Consider the following 22116-nt stretch of genomic DNA (forward strand, 5'->3'; position numbering starts at 1 on the left):
AAACAATTCAACTGCAGGAGCATGCACCTGATGATGAATTCCAGCACAACTACAATCGACCCGTCACAAGAGACGCAGTCCTGTATTACCTTGCAGGGTATGTCGTGAAAAAAGCAAGGAAATTCGCCAGCTGTACTGACTGTATCAATACTCTCGTGGGTACCTGCCACGTTCCACAAGCAGCGATCCTGACTGAAATGCGGTCGTATGTACCTGGTGCCCTGCAGCAACCATCAAGTGCCCTGAACGCCCTGATTCCAGGCATTGAGCGGGTCATTGAAGAAAAGACTCGATCTAATGAGGTGTTCGGGGACCTATTTTGGACCATTGTAGAAGAGCTTGGCCAAGGCACTCTTGTGCGAGTTGGTTGCTGTGTACATTTTGAAGATTTCACTGCCCGTATTTTCAAATTTTATTTAGTGACACGAATGCATTTTTATGCACGATTCCTTCAGAGAGAACGTGCCTTGAATGTGCAAGTGAGGTCTGCTCGCAAGAGAGCCAAGCTCATGTAGGCGTAAAATATTGCACCTCTGTATTTGGTGCTCTGATGAAATAAAACAGTGCTAGCTGCATTTTTTTTTTCATCCGAAATAAAGCGCTGAAAGTGTATACACATCTACAGAGATGGTGCCGTGGATTCATTCCTACTATTTCAAAAGAAGGGCACCGATTGGCATGCTGACGGATATTTCACGAATTCGTCCGCGATTAAAGATATGCTTGAAAGGAATGACGTATTTTTCTGCAGACTACAGTTATCTGCGGACGACGAACGTGTTGGCGTTTTCAAGTCCATATTACTACTAAGAAAGCGTGGCATATACTCAAACCGAGATTAATGTAAACAAACGAAATCTGAAAAGCGACTTTGGCGTCTCAATGGCCAATGACAAATTGTTACGGGAACCTTGGCTATGCTGCTTTGCGAAACGCACGATGACCAGCGAGAGCTGATTAGTAGGGCGCCGCGCACAGCCAAGGCTGCTGGGGCTCTGAAGGACACTCCAACTGCGGACTCTGGGGGAGCGCAGCAGTATTTTCACAGCTAAGTAAAATTTTTAAATCAATCTCCTATACGCGAGACTATAGAAACATTTAAAGACGCATCGGTGAAAACCCTTGCTGAGTACGTAAGTTGCGAAGTAGGAAGACTCGAGCCCCTTCGCCAACGCAGAGCTGCGCCCGCGTAGAGCTACCTGCGGTGCTCCCGCCCTCTGGCGGCAAACCAAGAAACGGGGGCACCCGCGATATACGGCGCCTACGGAGAGTTTGACAACTGAACCTATTCTAGTAACGTTGCCTTTAAGGTCGAGGAATAAGGATGCGCAGAGACGCTTACGGCGTTTCTCATGTTGAATGTAGGTCACCAGGTCGACGACGTTATCGATCGATGATCGACCGCGTCAGAAGCCCGCCATGGCATCTGGGTAGGTGTTGTGGTACTCGAAGTACCACTCCAGGCGTCCTAGGACCATCCTGTCCATTACTTTGCCCACACAGCTCGCCAAAGCGATCGGGCTATATGATGAGAGCTCCAACGGCGACTTGCCAGGCTTCAGCAGTGGAACAAGGCGACTTGTCTTCCAGGTTGTTGGTAGCGTGCCATTTCTCCAAGATTCATTGTACACCTCAAGAAGAACCCCTCTCGCTCGCTCCCCCAGGTGGCACAGAGCTCGGTAGGAAATTCCGTCAGGTCCTGGCGCTGATGTGCGGCTACACAAAGCTAATGCTGCCATAAGTTCGCGGATCGAGAATGGTAGATCCAACCGGTGATCACGTGGTGGCGGACAGCTGCTCGAAGGCGATGGAATGTTGGTAGCTGTGAGTGGGCCGGATATTCTGGCGCAGAAATCCTCTGCCACATCAATCTCCGATCTCTTTTGAGAGAGGGCAGGTGCCTTGAATGGGAATCGCTGTACGGGAAGTGTCCGCAGTCCGCGCACCGTTCTCCATAGTTGCGATAAAGGCTTGCATGGATCTAGCTACTCACAGAAGGCAGCCCAACGTTGCGATTCGAGCTTGTCTAACCGGCGCTATATCTTCTTTTGCGTGCGCCTGGCGGTCCGTAGATCGTCCATTGCTTTCGTACGTCAGTATCTTCGTTCAGCACGTCGTCGGATTGCTCGAAGTCGTTCTAGTTCCACATCAAGATCATCAAGTTTCGAGGAGCATGTTAGTGTACGGATAGTGTCTTTCACCACGCTCTTGATTGCCTCTTCTAAGTCGAAAGATGAATTGGCGTCGCAGTGTTCTTCCATATTAGACTGAAATTTATGCCAGTCCAATCTTTGGATCGTATCCCGTATTTTGCGAGCGGTCAATTCTCTGATCTTGATGTACGTGGGGATATGGTCGCTTCCGCGCGCCTCTATGTCCGCAAATCACCCTGCACTTCTGACTAGCCTTCGTGAGACGAAAGCCAAGTCAAGACAGCTACTGTATGCGGAGCCACGTAAGAACGTAGGACTTCCATCATTCAGTAGCCAAAGTTCATTACTGGAGGCGAAAGATACCAGAGCTCTGCCTCTTGCGTTGATGATCGGACTTCCCCAGAGTGTATGATGGGCGTTGAAATCGCCAGTGATGACCCAGGGATAGGAAGTTGAGGAAAGGATGTCTCGTAGTCTTTTGTAATCAAACCGAGTTGACGGAGATAGGTAGGCGCCTACAAAAGTGAAGGCTAGATTCTTTTTCCTTACGTTTAGGCATATATATTGATTACTGTCATTAGGTGGTACAGGCTGATGAGTGTAGGTGAGGTCACGGCGAATAAACACCAAAACCTTACTGTTTTCATAAACAGCTGACGACATAAATGATTCATATCCAGAAAGCCTTATTTTGTTCGATAAGTTCGGTTCGCAAATGACGATAATGGGAAACATATTGGCGAACACGAAGCGACGGAAATCCGAAAGGCGCGCTCTGAGTCCGCGGGCACTACACTGAAATATAGCTGCTTGTCGGACCTCTTCCCTAAAAGTTTGTGGCTGTGGAGCCATGATGTACTCAAGGGTTGCAAGCACCGGACTCAGAGCATCCAGTACTTGAAGCACACTTCTGGCAGACGGTGTGTGCTTGTTGCTTAGCAGCACGCGAATGGCATTCATTAAAGGCCTAACAAGTGCTATCACTTGCTCATCTGTTTTCCGCGACACCTCGGATACAGCACCTTGCTGTACTGGGGGCGGCTTCTTCTGCGGCTCTTCTGGCGGTCGTGTACGCGGAAGTGGCGGCCATTCCTTTGTGGAGAGAGATCTGGCAGATTGCTTCCTTCCGGCATTGTGTTCGGAGTGCTGGAAACGTCCGTTGATGATGATGCTTGACGAGGGGACTTTTCCTGAAAGCTTGATGTTTTTCGCCGTGAAGACCTTCGTCGGTGACGCCGTCTTTGCCGTACTTTCACAGCGGCCTCTTTGTGGGTAGAGTTTTGTCTCACCATTTGTTTAAGAATGATGATCTCTTTCTTGATCTGGGGACAGTCTTTGGAAGAGGCGCAGTGATCACCTTGACAGTTAGGACACTTGAACGTGGTTGTGCTGCAGTTGTCTTCTGAGTGGGGTTCGGCATATCGAGGGCACACGGCCGAATTTCTGCAAGCACCCTTCACATGTGCAATCTTCTGACAATTGAAGCATTGCATTAGTCTTGGAATAAATGGCCGAACCTGGTGGCGAAAGTGGCCGACCTTCACGTAGGGTGGAAGGCAGCCGCGTTTGAAGGTTATCCTCACACAACGCGTGTTGCCGAGGCGACCAACATGCACAATCACGTTGTGTTCGCTTGCTGGTTTTATGAGAATTGGGAGGTCTGCATTAGATATCTCATTGTCAATGTCATAGATGGCTGCTGTTATTGTGGCACCATTCGTTGGCACGATGGACGGGAACTTGATGTTTCCCAGCTGCGTTACATGTTGTAGTATGGTCAGTGCACTCGGGTTCATCACATCGATTGTCAGGATGTTTCGCTTAGTATTTATCCTAACATCCTTGATCTCATTTGGCACGGTGTTTTCTAGATACACGGAGAGTGCTTGCCTGCTGAGGATGCGCAGGTTGTCGGTAGCGTTCTGTGGCACAAACAAGATGGAGTGAGGCCATCGCTGAGGAGATGTTTTCACAGTGTTCGAGCTGGACGCCGAAGATGAGGTGATTATTCTTCGTTTCGCCTTGCGGTACTGGACAAGTCGAAAGCTGTCTTCCGAGGACTCGTCACCTGATGCGCAGTACAGCTCTGTGTCCTCGCTACCACTCGACGTATTTCCTCGCTTCCTCGAACCGATGTCCGCGGGTGAACGGGAACCGGGAGGATCCTCGGGGTGTTGTACATCCATCACCGCGATGGAGGGGGCGGTAGACCCCGGAGGTGCAGTAAGAAGTCCAGAAAAACACAGAGACGGGCGAGATGTGTTCCGCAAGAGAAGCACTTCGTCTTCTTCCTCGCCTTAATCTCATGGTTACCTGTATGTTATTTTTATGGTTACCTGTATATTAATTTTTATGGTTACCTGTATATTAATTAATGACTTATGACATGACAAAGACACATGACACATGACACACATTTTTATGGTTACCTGTATATTAATTATTTACTTATGACATGACACAGACATTTGCTGCCAGATTTTACGTTGACATAGTAGCAATAAATGATAACGAACTGCTACTTTCAACCCGAACGAAACTATCTTCAATGCATATATCTTACACCTAATATAGCAATCAGCGCCGCTTATTTCTCAGCCACTTGAATGACGACACACGCGCCAGTACCTCAACGTGCTGCGAAGGTTCTTTCCTGAATGCATCATCCCATGACATAAAGTCGACTGCATCTGTTGCACTCCATTCCTATGCAGATGCATGTCTCTACTTCTACCATGAAAGACACGTGAATATCGCGAGCCAGCAACACGCAATTGGATATCGCCGCACCAGTGTGTTTGGAAAACGAGAGGCAGTCATTTACGAAGTCGAAGCGGAGAACACAGCAAACGCCGGTCCAAAATTGCTATCTGTGGTTGAAATCTGGAAAAAGATTTTTCTTGAAATGGGATTAGCGCAAATGCCATAGTTGTGCTATCGATACGGTCTATTGAGTTCTCAGAATTACGTCGTTCAGCTAACCACGTGCTAAACCAATCAATTTTTTCCGAAATAAATTGTTGTGCTTGTTTATTTTAATTCACTTTCCTTCGAAGAAGGAGTTTTGATATTTCTTTTCCTAGAAGCAGGTGTAGGCATTGTTCGTTAAAAAAAAAAAAACGTGGTGCAAGAGCGTGCAAAACATTCCCCATTTCCTGATTTGAGTTCTTTATTGCATGGCAATAAGGCGCTGTCGTAATGAAACTTGAAGCCCGTTCATCTTCAATCAGTGCTGCTTCACTTCTTGCGGCCGATTCCATCAGGACCTCCAACACCCCCGCCCAGAGCGGCCGCTTCATTGGGGGCCATGATGATCATAGCTAAAAACACAGAATGCATTACAAGGATGGTTAGTAAGTTACGCCTCCATTTAAGACTGCATACCACCTTGTCTGGAGAAATTTAGGCGTTACTTAACGACGTCCATTTGACACGAATGTCTGAATGAATAGATAATCAATGAAACAGTCAATTCTTTAAAAGCACTGTTCCATGGTGCTAGGAGCGTAGTGGAAAAAGTCGGCAGAAACGGAGTTTGAGAGGTAGCATGCCCGCAGTTATACCTGTGGTGGCAATGGCGTTAATACAAATGCGCAATACAAGTGTTTTAAAAAGGGAGTTATCAGTATTCACAATACCACAACTTAGGGGTAATAGCAGATTATCGTCTAGTGTTGAAGCTTCCACAATATCTCAAACAAAAAAAGAAATAGAGCACAGAAGTTCATTTCAAACATACATTTTTAATCGTGTTCATAGAAAATTGCAAGAGAAGTATATATCAGTTCCAGCAGTTAGCCGCCAGCACACTGGATGTACTCAGCACAGAAAACACAGCTGAAATAAAGCATTAAAATTTAAGGTGTGTTTACAGACCAAGACAATGCAAAATAAGTATGATGAAAAAGAACTGCTTGTTTATTACGGCTCATTTTGAAACTCTACATCCACATTCTCTAGAGCATTCTCTAAACACCATCAGATGGGCTAAGAAAACAATCACTTGTCTACCAGTGATATTTTCTTCAGAAACCAACGAGGGGCTATTGCGGGATTAGGTTGTATCGGACTAAATGCTACCATGTTAAGCTGCATTGTCATACATATAGCATATTCGCTAAATATTTGGCAATTGGCTAGGGTATATTCATAATTTTTGAAGCACAAGCACAGAGGGCGAAGGGGACACACATAACGACATTATGACGCACTGTATTATTCATGAATCAATGCCATTTACTCCAATTTGCCATTCGTATGACTTAGGCTCTGATTGTGAGGCACGTGGTAGTGTAGAACCACGGATTAATTCTCGCCACATGGGGGTCTTTAACTAGCCTTCAAGATACAGGCCATGGGCGTTCCTGGATTTCGAAACCATACAAACGCCGCCACTGTGGTCAGGATTACATCCTACGACCTAGTGCTTATCAAAGCAAAACAAAAGGCGCAATGCTATTCTCCATTAAGAGTTATTCGTAAGGTCCATAAGCGTAATACGAGAAAGAATAGCAGTTACAATAACTAAAATATGATTACTGATATACATATAAAGGAAATCGGCATGGTATGTGCACCTATAGCAACGGCAACAGCTGCGAGGAGGTCCATTCCCAATCCACGGTTCATCTTGACGGGTGCTGGGGAAGAAATAAAATATGTTTTTTTTTCAGATACAAATAAAACAATAAAAACAATAATGCTTCAGGCAAAAATTTTTCACATTCTCAGGTCTTTCCTTCTATCACCAAAGCTTTGTTTCTCTTGTTCGCAAACGTGAAGCGAGAATAGAGCGGAAATTAGATTTGTCTTGAGGGTTGCAACATGATTTAAACATTATGCAGGTAGCGTTCTTTTGCATTTCCGAATAAATATATACAAATACCTAAGTTCCATGTGCAAGCAACAGCAACGACCTTGTAATAATGAAAATATTGAATGAATTTCAAATATTCACATTAGATTGCAAGTTAAAATTAAAAATTGAAGCTGAGCTGCAGGGAATTCAAATTTGTTTGGCAAAAATGTTAGCACTAGGACAGCTATGGTGCAAAATGACTGTAATTGTGATTTGAAGTGCTTGGGCTCTGCTACTAATGCTTGCCCAAAAGGGTGCGCTAACAAACTTCGGCGTATTGGTATCTGAAACGCCAATGCATCTTTCCTCACCTAAATCTCCTTTATAGCGGAATTTTCTGGCCATGTAGAAGTGTGCACTGGCAACGCAATTTGTAGCCTCCAAATTACATGTGCTGGAATGCATCATGTAACCCCGCAAACAACAAAGGACAAAGAAGGAAACACACAGGACAGGCGCGTGTCCTGCGTGACTGTCCTGTGTGTTTCCTTCTTTGTCCTTTGTTGTTTGTGCGGTTGCCTGATGCATTCCAATATCAACCACCAACTTGCCCACCTATCCCTGTTAAATATGTTACGTGTGCTTCAGTCTTCTGAACGGAAACTTATGAACGACCTCCCTTCTGTGTACAACACTCTGCTTCTATCGCAACTTCGCAGTCAGTTTTAATGCAGGAAGAATGAAACACGCATACAAAAATCGCAGCTTGCAACTTTGCTCTGCCGAAAGACCCTGTCGCAGAGCCGGTCGCCCACAGCAAGCCGGTAGTGCAGCCTCTATTATGATGTCGTCTGCTCAATATCATGTTGGTGATTATGCCTAATCTGACAGCAAAATGCCGTTGCATGTGGACATTGCTGAGAATGAAAAGGCAGCGACGTTCGTCTCGGACAAAGGAGTGCTGCGTTCGCCAGGAACATCCCTTTCTGCTCCCTGATGCTCGTCTGCTCGGCAGCCGCGACCTACTTGAACATCACGCTGATAAATGCAATTGAGTTTGAATATATCCACCATGTTCTCGCGTTGGCAATTTACCTCGCCACCTTGAGATACGTTACTCAAGGTTCGTGTTGGGTATATCAAAGGTGGCCGAATGGTTTCACAGACAAATGTGGCACACAGTCCGGTCTTTTGCGCTTTCGGTGCAATGTAAACACTTATCCCAGAAAGTTGAACGATCGTTTCTACCGCACACAGCCGACTGCCTTTTAAGCAGAAGACAAATAACTTTGCTTACCATGTGCGCAAGCTACTGACAACAAACTGACGCCTGATGGCTTCATGACCCCCGTGAGTGGGTTTTTCTTCTGCTGCTCTATACCTATTCTTTTTTTTATTACCTTGACCTTCTGCACTCACCATACGCCGCCCTGCTCTCTGGAGTTCTTCGCACACAATTGATTTTCTATGCATAATTTAGCCTCTAGACCCGGCCGATATTGTACTCCTCCTGCCAACTACTCTCTCTCTCTGTCTTATCACTATGAATAATTTGTGTAGACAAATACATTATTATTATTATTATTATTATTATTATTATTATTATTATTATTATTATTATTATTATTATTATTATTATTATTATTATATTATTATTATTATTATTATTATTATTATTATTATTATTATTATTATTATTATTATTATTATTATTATTATTATTATTATTATTATTATTATGTCCCGCATATCATGGACAGCAGGATAGTGGCTCCAGTTCCTGGTTCTCCGCGCAGCAGGCAAAATTTTAAACCATCGCGACTTCAAATCCAGAATTGCAACACGTGCATTCTCGAGACTAATTAAAATCTTAATCACCTTATTCTCTCAATTTGCCATCTGTATTTATATTTTCCTTGAAGATAGTGTCCTCTTTTTCCGGTAACATACCTGACGAGGCCTAGTACCGCTGTATCCTGAATTTTTTTTAAAGGTGCCTGACTGACGCTAAACTGACGCTAGAGCAGATGTGGAAAACATGATTGAAAAGCAATTTAAATAGCTACCTGCGTTAGTGGTTTCGCTTTGTAGTCTTGTAATCAGCACAGTCTGTCATCCCCACCGTCAAGATGACTTTTAGAGAACGATATACCGTGACACTAATCTGCTTTGGAAATGGTTCTTATGAATCTAGGACTGTAGCAAAGAACTCCTTTCTGCCTTTGGCACAAGGTGTTCCTTTTGTTACAGCGAAATGTTGTCCCCTCTGTTTACTTTCATAACGTTACTCAAGCATAAAAACGCAGCTTGTGCGTCGCGTCACACTTATTTAGGAAAATTGTACGTCATCCCCTAAGGGGCACAGAACTGACCACATAAACACAGTGAGTTTGATCAGCACACTTGCTGAAGCACAGTTCTTTACTCGAGGTTGATATGATAACATGATAATAATATCGATGATAATAAGAAATTAATGTCGTGAGAAGACTGACGCGTGTAACAGCTTTAGCATCTGTACTGTTTCCACGTTGCAGCGTCGTCATGAAGCGTGAGAGACATGATTGGAGCTGTTAATTTTTATGATAAGGAGAGCCTCAAAGCTACTTTAATACTTCGCAGAATATTACACACGTGCGAATGATGACGGAAGAGGAAAAGGGAATGAGTAAACTTTATATACAATGCCATTTCACAAGTGAATCTTCTAATCCGAATATGCACACTTATGTGCGCCATTCGTAACAAGCCCAAAGTTTGCCCATCTACATAGAGACCTAGTCTATCTGTTACGCTAGAAGGGTAGAGAGCCGCTTACTCACCTGTTGTACAACAAGCCTTCAACGATGCTGGCAGGAAAGGTTTGTGTAATGGAAGGTCCCTTTCAGTTGACCTTAAATACTAGAAAGCATTGTTCATGCATATGCATTAGACTAAATTTTACAAGCAAAACACAGCCTAATTAAAAAAGGAACGCAGCACTCTTGACAGGTTTCACTCAAAGCTTCATCTTATTTCCGTGCAGATCTTTTCATGTGCAGCCTATGTTGTAAAAGTTGATTGCAAGACAAAAAAGAAAGCTTTCTGCATAATTCAATAAAGCTATTTTCACTCTACCTTTCTTTTTCTCTCTCTCCGGCTACAGTAACTAAAATTGCGTAGTAATGAGGTAATGTCGGTAGGTACACTGACACATGAATAAAAGACTGCCCTGTAAGCAATCTTAGAAAAAAAATTCATGACTGAACAATGCGCAAGTTTTACCAAAATGGATAGAATCGCACGAATGGTGCTCTCTCATTCTAACGAAGAATTTTATTTGAAATTGGCGCGTGTTTCATGAGTTGTTTCTTTGAGGAAACTGCATCAACCTGAAAGAGCTACAAAAGGGAGCAAGAAAAATTTTGCGTACTAGTATACGATCAAGACGGTCAAAAAGAACGTGCTGGAGACAAAGGAGAATAAACGTGAATATATATCTATAGGAATAACGTTCGTTCGGCAGTGCAGCCTTTCTCAACCTGTCCAGAAATTTAGACTTGTGATCCCGGCTATGTCTGTATGTATGTATCTATCGACACACACACACACACGCACACACACACACACACACACACACACACACACATATATATATATATATATATATATATATATATATATATATATATATATATATATATATATATATATACGTTTTATGTCGCTGATTGCGCTCACCTACTGGACAAAGTAGTGTACCTATTTTAGCCAGTGCCTATGGGCTCCTGGTTGTGATAACCTGTGGTCGTATCGTCATCATACCACCCCTTAGAACGAGTAAAAGCTGAGCTAGTTGGTATGGATTTATTATGAAAAAAATTGAGGCCTGCAGACAGGACACAAGAGAAGTTGACATCACGAACGCCGACTATAAACAGAAGTGAGCACGGAGGCGAAAAAAGAAAGAAGACACAAAACTCATCCGCGCAAGCTCTGGAATGGTATCACCACGTGTGAGTTGGGTACATGGGCCGGTCGACGCGAGAGAGAGCTGATATGGCACTTTATATCTTCCTTATGTAAAGTAATCGAAGGTTGACTTAGGCACGCACTTCCATCATTGGCCATGCCTCTACCATAAGACGTATATCTTCATTCTTGTGCATATACAATATCGCGCATTCATCTTACGCTGGCCTGCAGTCACAATCTTGGCAAAGAAGGAAAAGATTAGAAGGCGATCCGCCGGTTAAAGACCTTTTATGTTCAATTAGCTTCTGATTGATACACCGCCTAGCTTGCCCTACGTAGAATTGGCCACAGTTACAGGCAACATTATAAACCACACCCATATGACCGTCAGTGAAACTGTTGTTCTAATTGTGCTTCACTGGACAAATATCTGTTCTTTTTTTTTGCCTTTTACCTGCTCCTTCTTCCTCTGCACGGCAGCGCATATCTTACCTAGCTCATTGGGAGCAGTGAAAGCAACATTAGCATCATATCTGCTTGCAACTTCTTTAAGCCTGTGCGATACTGAATGAATGTACGGAATAGCCACTACCCTTTGATTACACTTACACTTTACACTTTCACTTTCTGTACATTACACTATCTGTAATCGCGTCTGTTCCCCTCGAAACCGACTTCTTTAGGCATTAAGCCACAGTGGCCACTGCTACGCTAGGAAAACCTACTTCTAATACGCGCAGGACCTGTGCATTAAAGCTGGAGTTCATTTCGCGCATGCACGATCTGCTGAGTGAAGACTTAGGGCACAACATGGAAATTCCGTTTCTTACTATTTTGGAATGCTTGGATTGGTAGTTTTACGCGTCTTATGGTAGAGGCATGACAAATTTAAAATGGTGGAAGTGCGTGCGTGAGTCAACCTTCGATTACTTTACATAGGGAAGAGAGTATGTGCCTTAACAGCAATCTCTCACGTAGAGCGGCACATGTACCCGACTGACACGTGGTGATACCATTCCAGAGGTTGCGGAGATGAGTTTTGTGTCTTCTTTCTTTTTTCGCCTCGGCGCTTTCTTCAGTTAATAGTCGGCGCTCGTGTTGTCCACTTCTATTGGGTCCTGTCTGCACGCCTCACCTTTTTTGCATAATCCTTGCACGCCTGTCTTTTCAGCTCTGTAATCCGACACTTCCTGTGCGGAGACCCATTGGTTCATGTTCAGACCCAGGATTGTTTTTCGTCTCGTGACACCATCGTAGCCCATGCATCGTCCTCGTCGCGACTTTGTCTCAGATTATCGTCAGGCTGCTGTCTTTGCGCTCTCGTTTGATCGCTGTTAGCACTTCACTTCCGTCAACCCATTGCCGTCATGTTCATCGTCAGACCACATTATCTCACTTTCTTTTTCATTGTATTGTAATTATTTTGTGGTAATTGAAATGATTGTGCTAGCGTTCTCATGCCGTCATAGTCCTAGAATCAATATCATCATCATCATCATCAGCCTGGTTGCGCCCACTGCAGGGCAAAGGCCTCTCCCATACTTCTCCAACAACCCCGGTCTTGTACTAATTGAGGCCCTGCCATGCCTGCAAATTTCTTAATCTCATCCGCCCACCTAACTTTCTGCCGCCCCCTGCTACGCTTCCCTTCCCTTGCGATCCAGTCCGTAACCCTTAATGACCATCGGTTATCTTCCCTCCTCATTACATGTCCTGCCCATGCCCATTTCTTTTTCTTGATTTCTACTAAGATGTCATTAACTCGCGTTTGTTCCCTCACCCAATCTGCTCTTTTCTTATCCCTTAACGTTACACCTATCATTCTTCTTTCCATAGCTCGTTGTGTCGTCCTCAGTTTGAGTAGAACCCTTTTCGTAAGCGTCCAGGTTTCTGCCCCATAGGTGAGTACTGGTAAGACACAGCTATTATATACTTTTCTCTTGAGGGATAATGGCAACCTGCTGTTCATGATTTGGGAATGCCTGCCAAACGCACCCCAGACCATTCTTATTCTTCCGATTATTTCCGTCTCATGATCCGGATCCGCTGTCACTATCTGCCCTAAGTAGGCGTATTCCCTTACGACTTCCAGTGACTCGCTGCCTATTGTAAATTGCTGTTCTCTCCCGAGACTGTTAAGCTATACTTTAGTTTTCTGCAGATTAATTTTTAGACCCACTCTTCTGCTTTGCCTTTCCAAGTCAGTGAGCATGCATTGCAATTGGTCCCCTGAGTTACTAAGCAAGGCAATATCATCAGCGAATCGCAAGTTACTAAGGTATTCTCCATTAATTTTTATCCCCAATTCTTTCCAATCCAGCTCTCTGAATACCTCCTGTAAACACGCTGTGAATAGCATTGGAGATATCGTATCTCCCTGCCTGACGCCTTTCTTTATTGGGATTTTGTTGCTTTCTTTGTGGAGGACTACGGTGGCTGTGGAGCCGCTATAGATATCTTCCAGTATTTTTACATATGGCTCATCTACACCCTGATTCCGTAATGCCTCCATGACTGCTGAGGTTTCGACTGAATCAAACGCTTTCTCGTAATCAATGAAAGCTATATATAAGGGTTGGTTATATTCTGCACATTTCTCTATCACTTGATTGATAGTGGGAATATGGTGTATTGTTTAGTAGCCTTTACGGAATCCTGCCTGGTCCTTTGGTTGACAGAAGTCTAAGGTGTTCCTGATTCTAATTGCAATTACCTTAGTAAATACTTTGTAGGCAACGGACAGTAAGCTGATCGGTCTATAATTTTTCAAGTCTTTGGCGTCCCCTTTCTTATGGATAAGGATTATGTTAGCGTTCTTGCAAGATTCCGGTACGCTCGAGGTCATGAGGCATTGCGTATACAGGGTGGCCAGTTTCTCTAGAACAATCTGTCCACCATCCTTCAACAAATCTGCTGTTACCTGATCCTCCCCAGCTGCCTTCCCCCTTTTCATATCTTCTAAGGCTTTCTTTACTTCTTCCTGCGTTACCTTCGGGATTTCGAATTCCTCTAGACTATTTTCTCTTCCATTATCGTCATGGGTGCCACTGGTACTGTATAAATCTCTATAGAACTCCTCAGCCACTTGAACTATCTCATCCATATTAGTAATGATATTGCCGGCTTTGTCTCTTAAGGCATACATCTGATTTTTGCCAATTCCTAGTTTCTTCAGTGTTTTTAGGCTTCCTCCGTTCCTGAGAGCATGTTCAATTCTATCCTTATTATACTTCCTTATGTCAGCTGTCTTACGCTTGTTGATTAACTTCGAAGGTTCTGCCAGTTCTATTCTAGCTGTAGGGTTACATGCTTTCATACATTGGCGTTTCTTGATCATATCTTTCGTCTCCTGCGACAGTTTGCTGGTATCCTGCCTAACGGAGTTACCACCGACTTCCATTGCACTCTCCTTAATGATGCCCACAAGATTGGCGTTCATTGCTTCAACACTAAGGTCCTCTTCCTGAGTTAAAGCTGAATACCTGTTCTGTAGCTTGATCTGGAATTCCTCTATTTTCCCTCTTACCGCGAGCTCATTAATCGGCTTCTTATGTATGTCTTCCGTTCCCTCCTCAGGTCTAGGCTAATTCGAGTTCTTACCATCCTGTGGTCACTGCAGCGCACCTTGCCGAGCACGTCCACATCTTGTATGATGCCAGGTTTAGCGCAGAGTATGAAGTCTATTTCATTTCTAGTCTCGCCGTTCGGACTCCTCCACGTCCACTTTCGGCTATCCCGCTTGCGGAAGAAGGTATTCATTATCCTCAAATTATTCTGTTCCACAAACTCTACTAATGCCTCCCCCCTGCTATTCCTAGTGCCTATGCCATATTCGCCCACTGCCTTGTTTCCAGCCTGCTTCTTGCTACCTTGGCATTAAAGTCGCCCATTAATATAGTGTATTTAGTTTTCACTCTACACATCGCCGATTCCACGTCTTCATAAAAGCTTTCTACTTCCTGGTCATCAAGACTGGATTTAGGGGCGTAGACCTGTACAAGCTTCATTTTGTACCTCTTATTAAGTTTCACAACAAGACCTCCCACCCTCTCGTTAATGCTATAGAATTCCTGTATGTTACCAGCTATATTCTTATTAACCAGGAATCCGACTCCCAGTTCTCTTCTCTCCGCTAAGCCCCGGTAGCACAGGACGTTCCCGCTATTCAGCACTGTATATGCTTCTTTTGGCCTCCTAACTTCACTGAGCCCTATTATATCCCATTTACTGCCCTCTAATTTCTCCAATAGCAGTGCTAGACTCGCCTCACTAGATAACGTTCTAGCGTTAAACGTTGCCAGGTTGATATTCCAATAAGAATCAATATGAGGTTCTTACTCCAGCTTATCCTCCGGATTTCCTTATTCAGTCGACATCATACAGCCTTCCAGATACCATTACTGTCACGCCATTTTACCGCGACAGCGTTAAGGAACTCGTGTCGCAGAAAAGCCGGTGTCGGCAGCGTCGGTGTCGTCATCGGTGGTGTTGACCATGAGCGAAATATCTTGTAAGGCTATTCTTAAATAAAAACAACTTGCAAGATGGGCTGAATGGGAATCGATCCAGGGTCTCCGCAGGGTAAGATGGAGACGTTACCACTCAGCCATGAGTTCGCTAGTTCAAGGTGGGACAAAAACGCCTCTAGTGAATACGGTGTTGCCTTAAAAACGTGCCGTGGAAAGTTATACTGCGGTGTATACCAGTAATTATGATGATGTAAATTACCAAAGTCGCAGTTAAACGAGTAGCGAAGTTCGTTTCCGCTACATTTCTCCTGAGCTTGGCGGCACACGCAGAGCCAGCTTGCGGCAAACACAGAAGACCCCCTACTCGCAATGTACGGCGCTGCCACGACAGGTGGCGCGCCACTCTCCCGCTTCTCCCCTTCGTCTCGTTTGTGTGCATTGGGGCCGTGCGGGGACTCTTCCTAGGATGCCCCAATACCCTTGCGTTTAATAAGTTTCCTCGCTCTCTCCCCTTCAAACTTCCAGCGTGCGTCACTCGAACCCTAGTGTTTGGGCGACGCGGCTCCTCCTTCCGCACATAGCACGATTCCTAGGTGCAGCGTCCGATGCGGGACGTCTCGGACGTGATCACAGCGCCGTAGCGCATCTGGTGGGAAAGCGTCCCCTCCGATGTGTGCCATGCTGCTTGCGAGCAATTATGCGTCTGCGTGGTGCTCCCAAGCGACATAGAGGACGATCCCTTCGAGGCGTCAGCCCCATGATCGCGTCCGCCTTCATGGCGTGTCGCGGCCCGGCTGCAATTTACTCGCCAGATTTGATCGGTTTTCTTTCTTCCTCTTCTTCCCTTCCTTGACGACATCTTTATCCGTCTACATATTTATCCGCTGCCGTGCCTAACCTGAATTTTCCACCCTTTCTCTTTTCTGAATATCATTTTTGAGCCAGAGATCCTCCAAGGTACAGGCGTAATCAAGATTGGACCTAATATGTGCTAGGTGCAAAAACTTTTCATTTCTCAATGAAGTTGCTTTGTATTAAGACATTGGAGACCTATTCTCCGGCATGCTCGACGTGCATTTGTTGAAACCTGTGTTAATTGCTTCTGTACAGAATAGAGACTCAGATATTGATGCGCACCGAAACGGAATTTGTGGAGTAATCCCTACCCTTAAATTAAGAAAAAAAACTTCAACATGATAGCAATAGGCAGGCGCCCATGTCAGCCTACTTCAAAGATGCTGAACTATACCTGTTTCGGTATTGTCTTTGACTATGTCGAAGCGTAAAAAAGATAAATTTAGCTCATCAAAAGTTTTGACTTTTTATGGTAAGCCGATTGGGGTCTGCTTTAATAATGACATAAAAGACGCCGTCCACTCCCTAACGCATTCACGTAGGGCAAATGCGCTTCGAGTCTGCTACAACAGCTTCTAGTCTAAATATGCTCTATATCAAGCCTGCAGATGCGAACAAAAAAAAAGATTGTGCTCGATCCATCGGTCCGAACGATTATTAGGCCTTTCGCTCACTGAGTGGCACGTTGTTTAATTGGACCAAGCCTCGGTCCCTATACTGCCGTCATATTCAGGATTGCAATGTGTATAAACGGCTCGACGGACAGGTGGATGAACGTCACTGTTATAACACAGCCTATTGCGAACGTCAAGACTAATGAGATAACTTCCCTTAGCAATTGCAGAGCTTCAGGCAAAAGCATGCAACAAACTACAGCCAAGGGTCGTTATACAAACTACATTTGGCCATCCGTGACCGACGACCTCGTACATATATTTATTTATTTATTTATTTATTTGCAGGTACTGTTGGCCGATTAGGCCGTTACAGGGGTGGGGTACAATATTCGCACAAAACGCATCCCGGCTTACATAACGCAGCACTGTATAGCTAATGTATAGCTATGCCATTATACATAAATATAATACAAAATCTGACTTAACAACCGTTATGTGAAAATAAAGCAGCAATGTGTAGCCGAAAAATGCGTCACGTACTACATACTACAACTTACATGATACATATTACATCACATACATCGAAACAATATACATATAACAATACTAGATTCTACAACTTACACGGGAAATATTAGATCATGAGGGTCCATTTAGAAAATATTTTGTAACTTCGGTTTCAAAATGTTCTACAGTTTGAGAATCACATATGGCGTTCGGTAAACCGTTCCAGTCTCTTATGGTTCTAGGGAAAAAAAGAGTATGTGTATGTATTCACACGAGATTGACATACTAGAAAGTTGTTGTGGTGGTCACCTCGTAGGCTCCGGACTTGTCGTGGAATTAGGTACTGCGCTGCATCAAAGTTAAATAAATTTCGAGAAAGCAAAAACAAGAATTTAAGTCTGGCTATGCGACGGCGTTCCAAGAGGGGGGGTAAATTTAGTTCTTCCAACATCTCTGTCACAGAATCAGTACGGGAGTACCTTGAAAGAATGAATCTAGCCGCCCTTCTTTGCACTCGCTCAATTTTATGAATTAATCCTTTTTGGTAGGGGTCCCATATAATGCTTGCATATTCAAGTGTAGGCCTTACTATTGTTAAATACGCTTTTAGCTTTACGTGGGCTGGAGCGAGTTTTAATTTGCGACCTAAGAACCATAACTTTTTTTCAGCGGTAGAGCAAATATTAGTGATATGTTGAGTCCAGTTGAGGTCTTCAGATATTGTTACTCCTAAGTATTTACATTTGTTAACGGTAGTTAGCACAGTGGAACTTAGTTGATAATCAAAATTTAGGACGTGCTTAACCTTGTTTGTAACACGTAAAACAACAGTTTTTTCTTTGTTTACTTGCATTTTCCATCTTTCACACCATTCTTCAACAGACGCCAGTGCCTCGCTGAGCATTTTTTGATCCTTGTGGTTACATATCTCTCGATAAATTAAACAGTCGTCGGCAAACAGTCGCACAGTTACGTTTTCATTAATATCTGAACAAATATCATTAATATAAGCGAGAAATATTATCGGTCCAAGGACAGACCCTTGAGGAACGCCTGAAGTGACAGATAAACGATCGGACTGGTAGCCGTTTAGGTCCACGTATTGCGTCCTACCTGATAAATATGACCTGACCCATTCCACTATATTGTTATTTATTCCTAGCTGTTTCAATTTGATAATTAATTCATTATGAGGTACCCTATCAAAAGCTTTCGAGAAATCAAGGCATATTGCGTCAACCTGTTTTCCGTTATCTATTGCTTTTGAAAAGTCGTGGATGGTTTCAACCAGCTGTGTGATAGTTGACAGTTTTTGCCGGAAGCCATGTTGGTTCGAATGTAGTGCTTTCTTATCTTCTAGGTACTTATATATTGCTTTCGATATTATATGTTCGAGGAGTTTGCAGCAGACGCAGGTTAAAGAAATTGGCCGATAATTTTCAATTTTCTGCTTGTCACCGGTTTTGTGTATCGGGATAACTTTCGCAACAAGCCAGTCATCTGGGACCTGTTTTTGTTGTAAGGATGCGTTAAAGATAACTTCTAGGTATCTAGCAACCCATTCAGCGTATCTTCGCAAAAAGGCATTTGGGATTCCATCCGGACCTACAGATTTATGTTCTCTGATATTTAGCAGCAGCGATAGTAATCCTTCATAGCTAATTCGTACATCTGGCATATCTGACACGTCTGAGAATGATGTTACTGTAGTTGGAGCAGTAGAATTAGAAACATTTGAAAAGACAGATTGGAAGAACTGGTTATGGTAAGACGCAATAGTTGAACAGTCAGTTATGATTTCGTTGTTAGCAACAATGTGGTATTGGCTTTGAGTGGTTTGCGACAAGTGACGCCAAAACTTTTGCGGAGAAGATACCATGAAGTTAGGAAGGGTTTCCTCGTAGTATTTCTTTTTTGCTTGCCAAAGCTTTATTCGAAGCTGTGCTGATAGGTTAGATATCTTTTCACGATTTTTTACTTTCCTTTGTCTTCCTATTTTTCGCTTCAGGCGAACGATCTCTCGTGTTATCCACGGGTTTCTTTTATTTCGTCTCTTTTTCCTTATTGGTACGAATGAGCTTACGCAGTGCAAGATAATGGTTTTGAATCTTGCCCACAACACATTGACGTCATCGTCAGAGCTCAAGCTGCCTAGATGAAACGACAAATAATCAATGATGCTCGTGTCGTCAGCTTTATCGAAATTGGGAACTTGCGTAGTGCATTCTTTAGGATTTGTTGCCGGAACCTTGGTTTTGATTTGTACAAATACAAGATGATGGTCTGATATGCCAGCTTCAACTGCTACCTGATAACTTTCAAACCGTCCATCAAGAAATACTAAGTCCAATATGGACTGTATTGTTCCCGTTTTTCGAGTGCTTTCCTGTACTACCTGTGTTAAATCGTTAGCGAAAGCAATATTGAGCAACACTTCGCAGTCAGCTCGTTCCCGTGACTGTATAGTAATCGAGTTCCAGTCAACCCCTGGCAAGTTAAAATCCCCGGCAATTATGATCCTTTGGTTTCGCTCTTTTTGTTTTTCTAAGTAGTGTTGGATGGCCTCTAAATATTCAATCGATGCGTTAGGGGATCTATAGATTGCTCCTATTATGACTGAAGTAGTTCCCAGTTTGATTTGGCACCAAGCGCTCTCGTGATTTGGGATACCGTTCATCCTTACACATTCAATATTTTCCTGTATTATTATTGCAACTCCTCCTCCTCTAGTTTTTCTATCATTACGTATTATCTTATAACCTGGAGGTAACAACTCGCTATCTTGTATTTCTGGTCGCAGCCATGTTTCGCTAACAATGACTACATGGGGGTCATAACTGGCTAGCACATGTTCTATATCGCCGACTTTATTCGAGAGGCTTCGAACATTAAGGTTTATAAGTCGAAAGACTGTTTCCTGGAAGACGGTATTGGTTCAATGGTTACTATCTGTCGGTGTAGTCTTTGAGTGTGTCAATTTGGCTTTCGGAAATCGCCGTATCTTGACACGGCTGTTCTTGGAATAATCCCATACGTAGACATTATTATCTACAGTAAGCCTGTCGCGGTTCAGGCGCACGCGCGAACCTTCTTCTTTTTCTTTCAAGGCAGACTTCCAGAGTAGCCTGCGCTTATTCAGTGTTTCTTTTGAATAGTCGTCGCCAACAGAAACACCAGTTCCTTTCAATTTTGCGCAGTTTTGAAAAACCTTTTCTTTTTCCCTATAATCATAAAGCTTCAGTATTACTGGACGAGGCTTCAGGGTTTCTTCTGCGGATTCGTTCTTATGCGGCTTTCCGATTCTGTGCATCCGCTCTATAGTTTTCAAGTTAAGACCGAGCTTTTTCTTGAATAATTCTACAACAACTTTTTTTTCAAGTTCTTCTGAAGTTTCATTGACATTCTCCGATATCCCAAACACCATTAGATTATTTCGCCGCATTCTATCTTCTAAGTGAGCCAGTTTTTCTTCATGTTTTTCCAAAGCTGAATTCAGCCTATCGTTTGTCTCTTTTAGCTCAGCAAGACTTGCCGCTTAGTCCTTGAAAAGCTGTACAATCTCTTCCAGCGCCTTAAGTCTCTCGCCTAGGCCGCTTAGGTTGGCCTGAATGGCCTTTTGGCCTTCACACAACTCTTGTACAAGTATTTTTAATTCAGGTCCAGGATTCGTCTCAACGTCCCCCGACAACAGCAGACACAGTGATGCAAAAGCAGAAGACAACAACCGTGGGCACGGCAGCACTACGAGAAAGCGATTGTCGCTCCTATAGCTCGAATATGAACTGACCTGTTGAAAAAGCAGAAACTTGTTTGAGCACATAGTCCACACGTTGCCGCCGTGCCCACTGGATGCTGCCGGCAAGGGTGCTTGCTTTATACTGTCTTCCCACGGCGCTGTTGCACCTTGGTTCCTGGAGTCGAGGTTGTTGATAATCCACGGGCGAAGTTCCAATTCGGCAGAATCATTAGCAGTAGCCGGATCGGTCAGGCGCATGCTCCGTGCACTCCCATGGAAGGAAGCACAGATGAGAAGGGCCTGTTGAAAAAGCAGAAACTTGTTTGAGCACATAGCCCACACGTTGCCGCCGTGCCCACTGGATGCTGCCGGCAAGGGTGCTTGCTTTATACTGTCTTCCCACGGCGCTGTTGCACCTTGGTTCCTGGAGTCGAGGTTGTTGATAATCCACGGGCGAAGTTCCAATTCGGCAGAATCATTAGCAGTAGCCGGATCGGTCAGGCGCATGCTCCGTGCACTCCCATGGAAGGAAGCACAGATGAGAAGGGCCTGTTGAAAAAGCAGAAACTTGTTTGAGCACATAGCCCACACGTTGCCGCCGTGCCCACTGTCGCTCTATATAGCCCTAGAACAATCATGCTGCAAAACTCTCCTAAGGAAAAAAACATAAAAATGGTTTCGTATATTCTACAGTGATTAATAATTCTAGAATTTAAGTGTCCATGTAGAAGTACAGCAGCTCAAATAAAACAAATGAGCTAGAGGCACAAAGAGGTAATTGTAAGTTGGTTGCAGAAACTATTCTTCTGCAGTCGACATGAAAATTGGCTCACGATTATGATATCAATGATGTCAATTTAGCACTTCATTCAATGCATCGGGCAAACTTGAGGCCTATAAGCAGTGCATTAAGTGTGCCTAAGAAAGCCAAATTCTCTTAATGGTATCAGAAGATAGAGTGGTGTGAGAAGATTAGAGAATTAACAAGTTTTAGGTTGGAATTGGCTTACCCGTGCACTTAGACATC

At 43.8% G+C, this 22116-nt stretch overlaps 1 protein-coding gene across 1 annotated transcript; it reads right to left on the minus strand.

Moving 5' to 3' along the window:
• Window positions 1-5313: 5313 nt before the first annotated feature.
• On the minus strand, window positions 5314-21684 carry LOC135901527 (uncharacterized). Its single transcript, XM_070539584.1, has 4 exons — window positions 21141-21684; window positions 9774-9852; window positions 6731-6793; window positions 5314-5473 (listed from the first exon to the last, which is right to left on the minus strand). The coding sequence occupies exons 1-4, from the start codon at window positions 21669-21671 to the stop codon at window positions 5391-5393; spliced, it is 756 nt and encodes a 251-aa protein (XP_070395685.1). The 5' UTR covers window positions 21672-21684; the 3' UTR covers window positions 5314-5390.
• Between the last annotated feature and the right edge of the window lie 432 nt (window positions 21685-22116).

Source organism: Dermacentor albipictus, chromosome 5 (genome assembly GCF_038994185.2).
Source record: "Dermacentor albipictus isolate Rhodes 1998 colony chromosome 5, USDA_Dalb.pri_finalv2, whole genome shotgun sequence".
NCBI classification, from domain to species: Eukaryota; Metazoa; Arthropoda; class Arachnida; order Ixodida; family Ixodidae; genus Dermacentor; species Dermacentor albipictus.

Excerpts from the sequence above, each read along its gene's own strand:
- LOC135901527 (XM_070539584.1), bottom strand. The coding sequence starts at position 21,671 with ATGTGCTCAAACAAGTTTCTGCTTTTTCAACAGGCCCTTCTCATCTGT. Across the intron at positions 9,853-21,140 it reads AGTTTCTGCTTTTTCAACAG|TATTTAAGGTCAACTGAAAG; the intron begins GTCAGTTCATAT and ends AATGCTTTCTAG. Across the intron at positions 6,794-9,773 it reads GAAGGCTTGTTGTACAACAG|CACCCGTCAAGATGAACCGT; the intron begins GTGAGTAAGCGG and ends TTTCTTCCCCAG.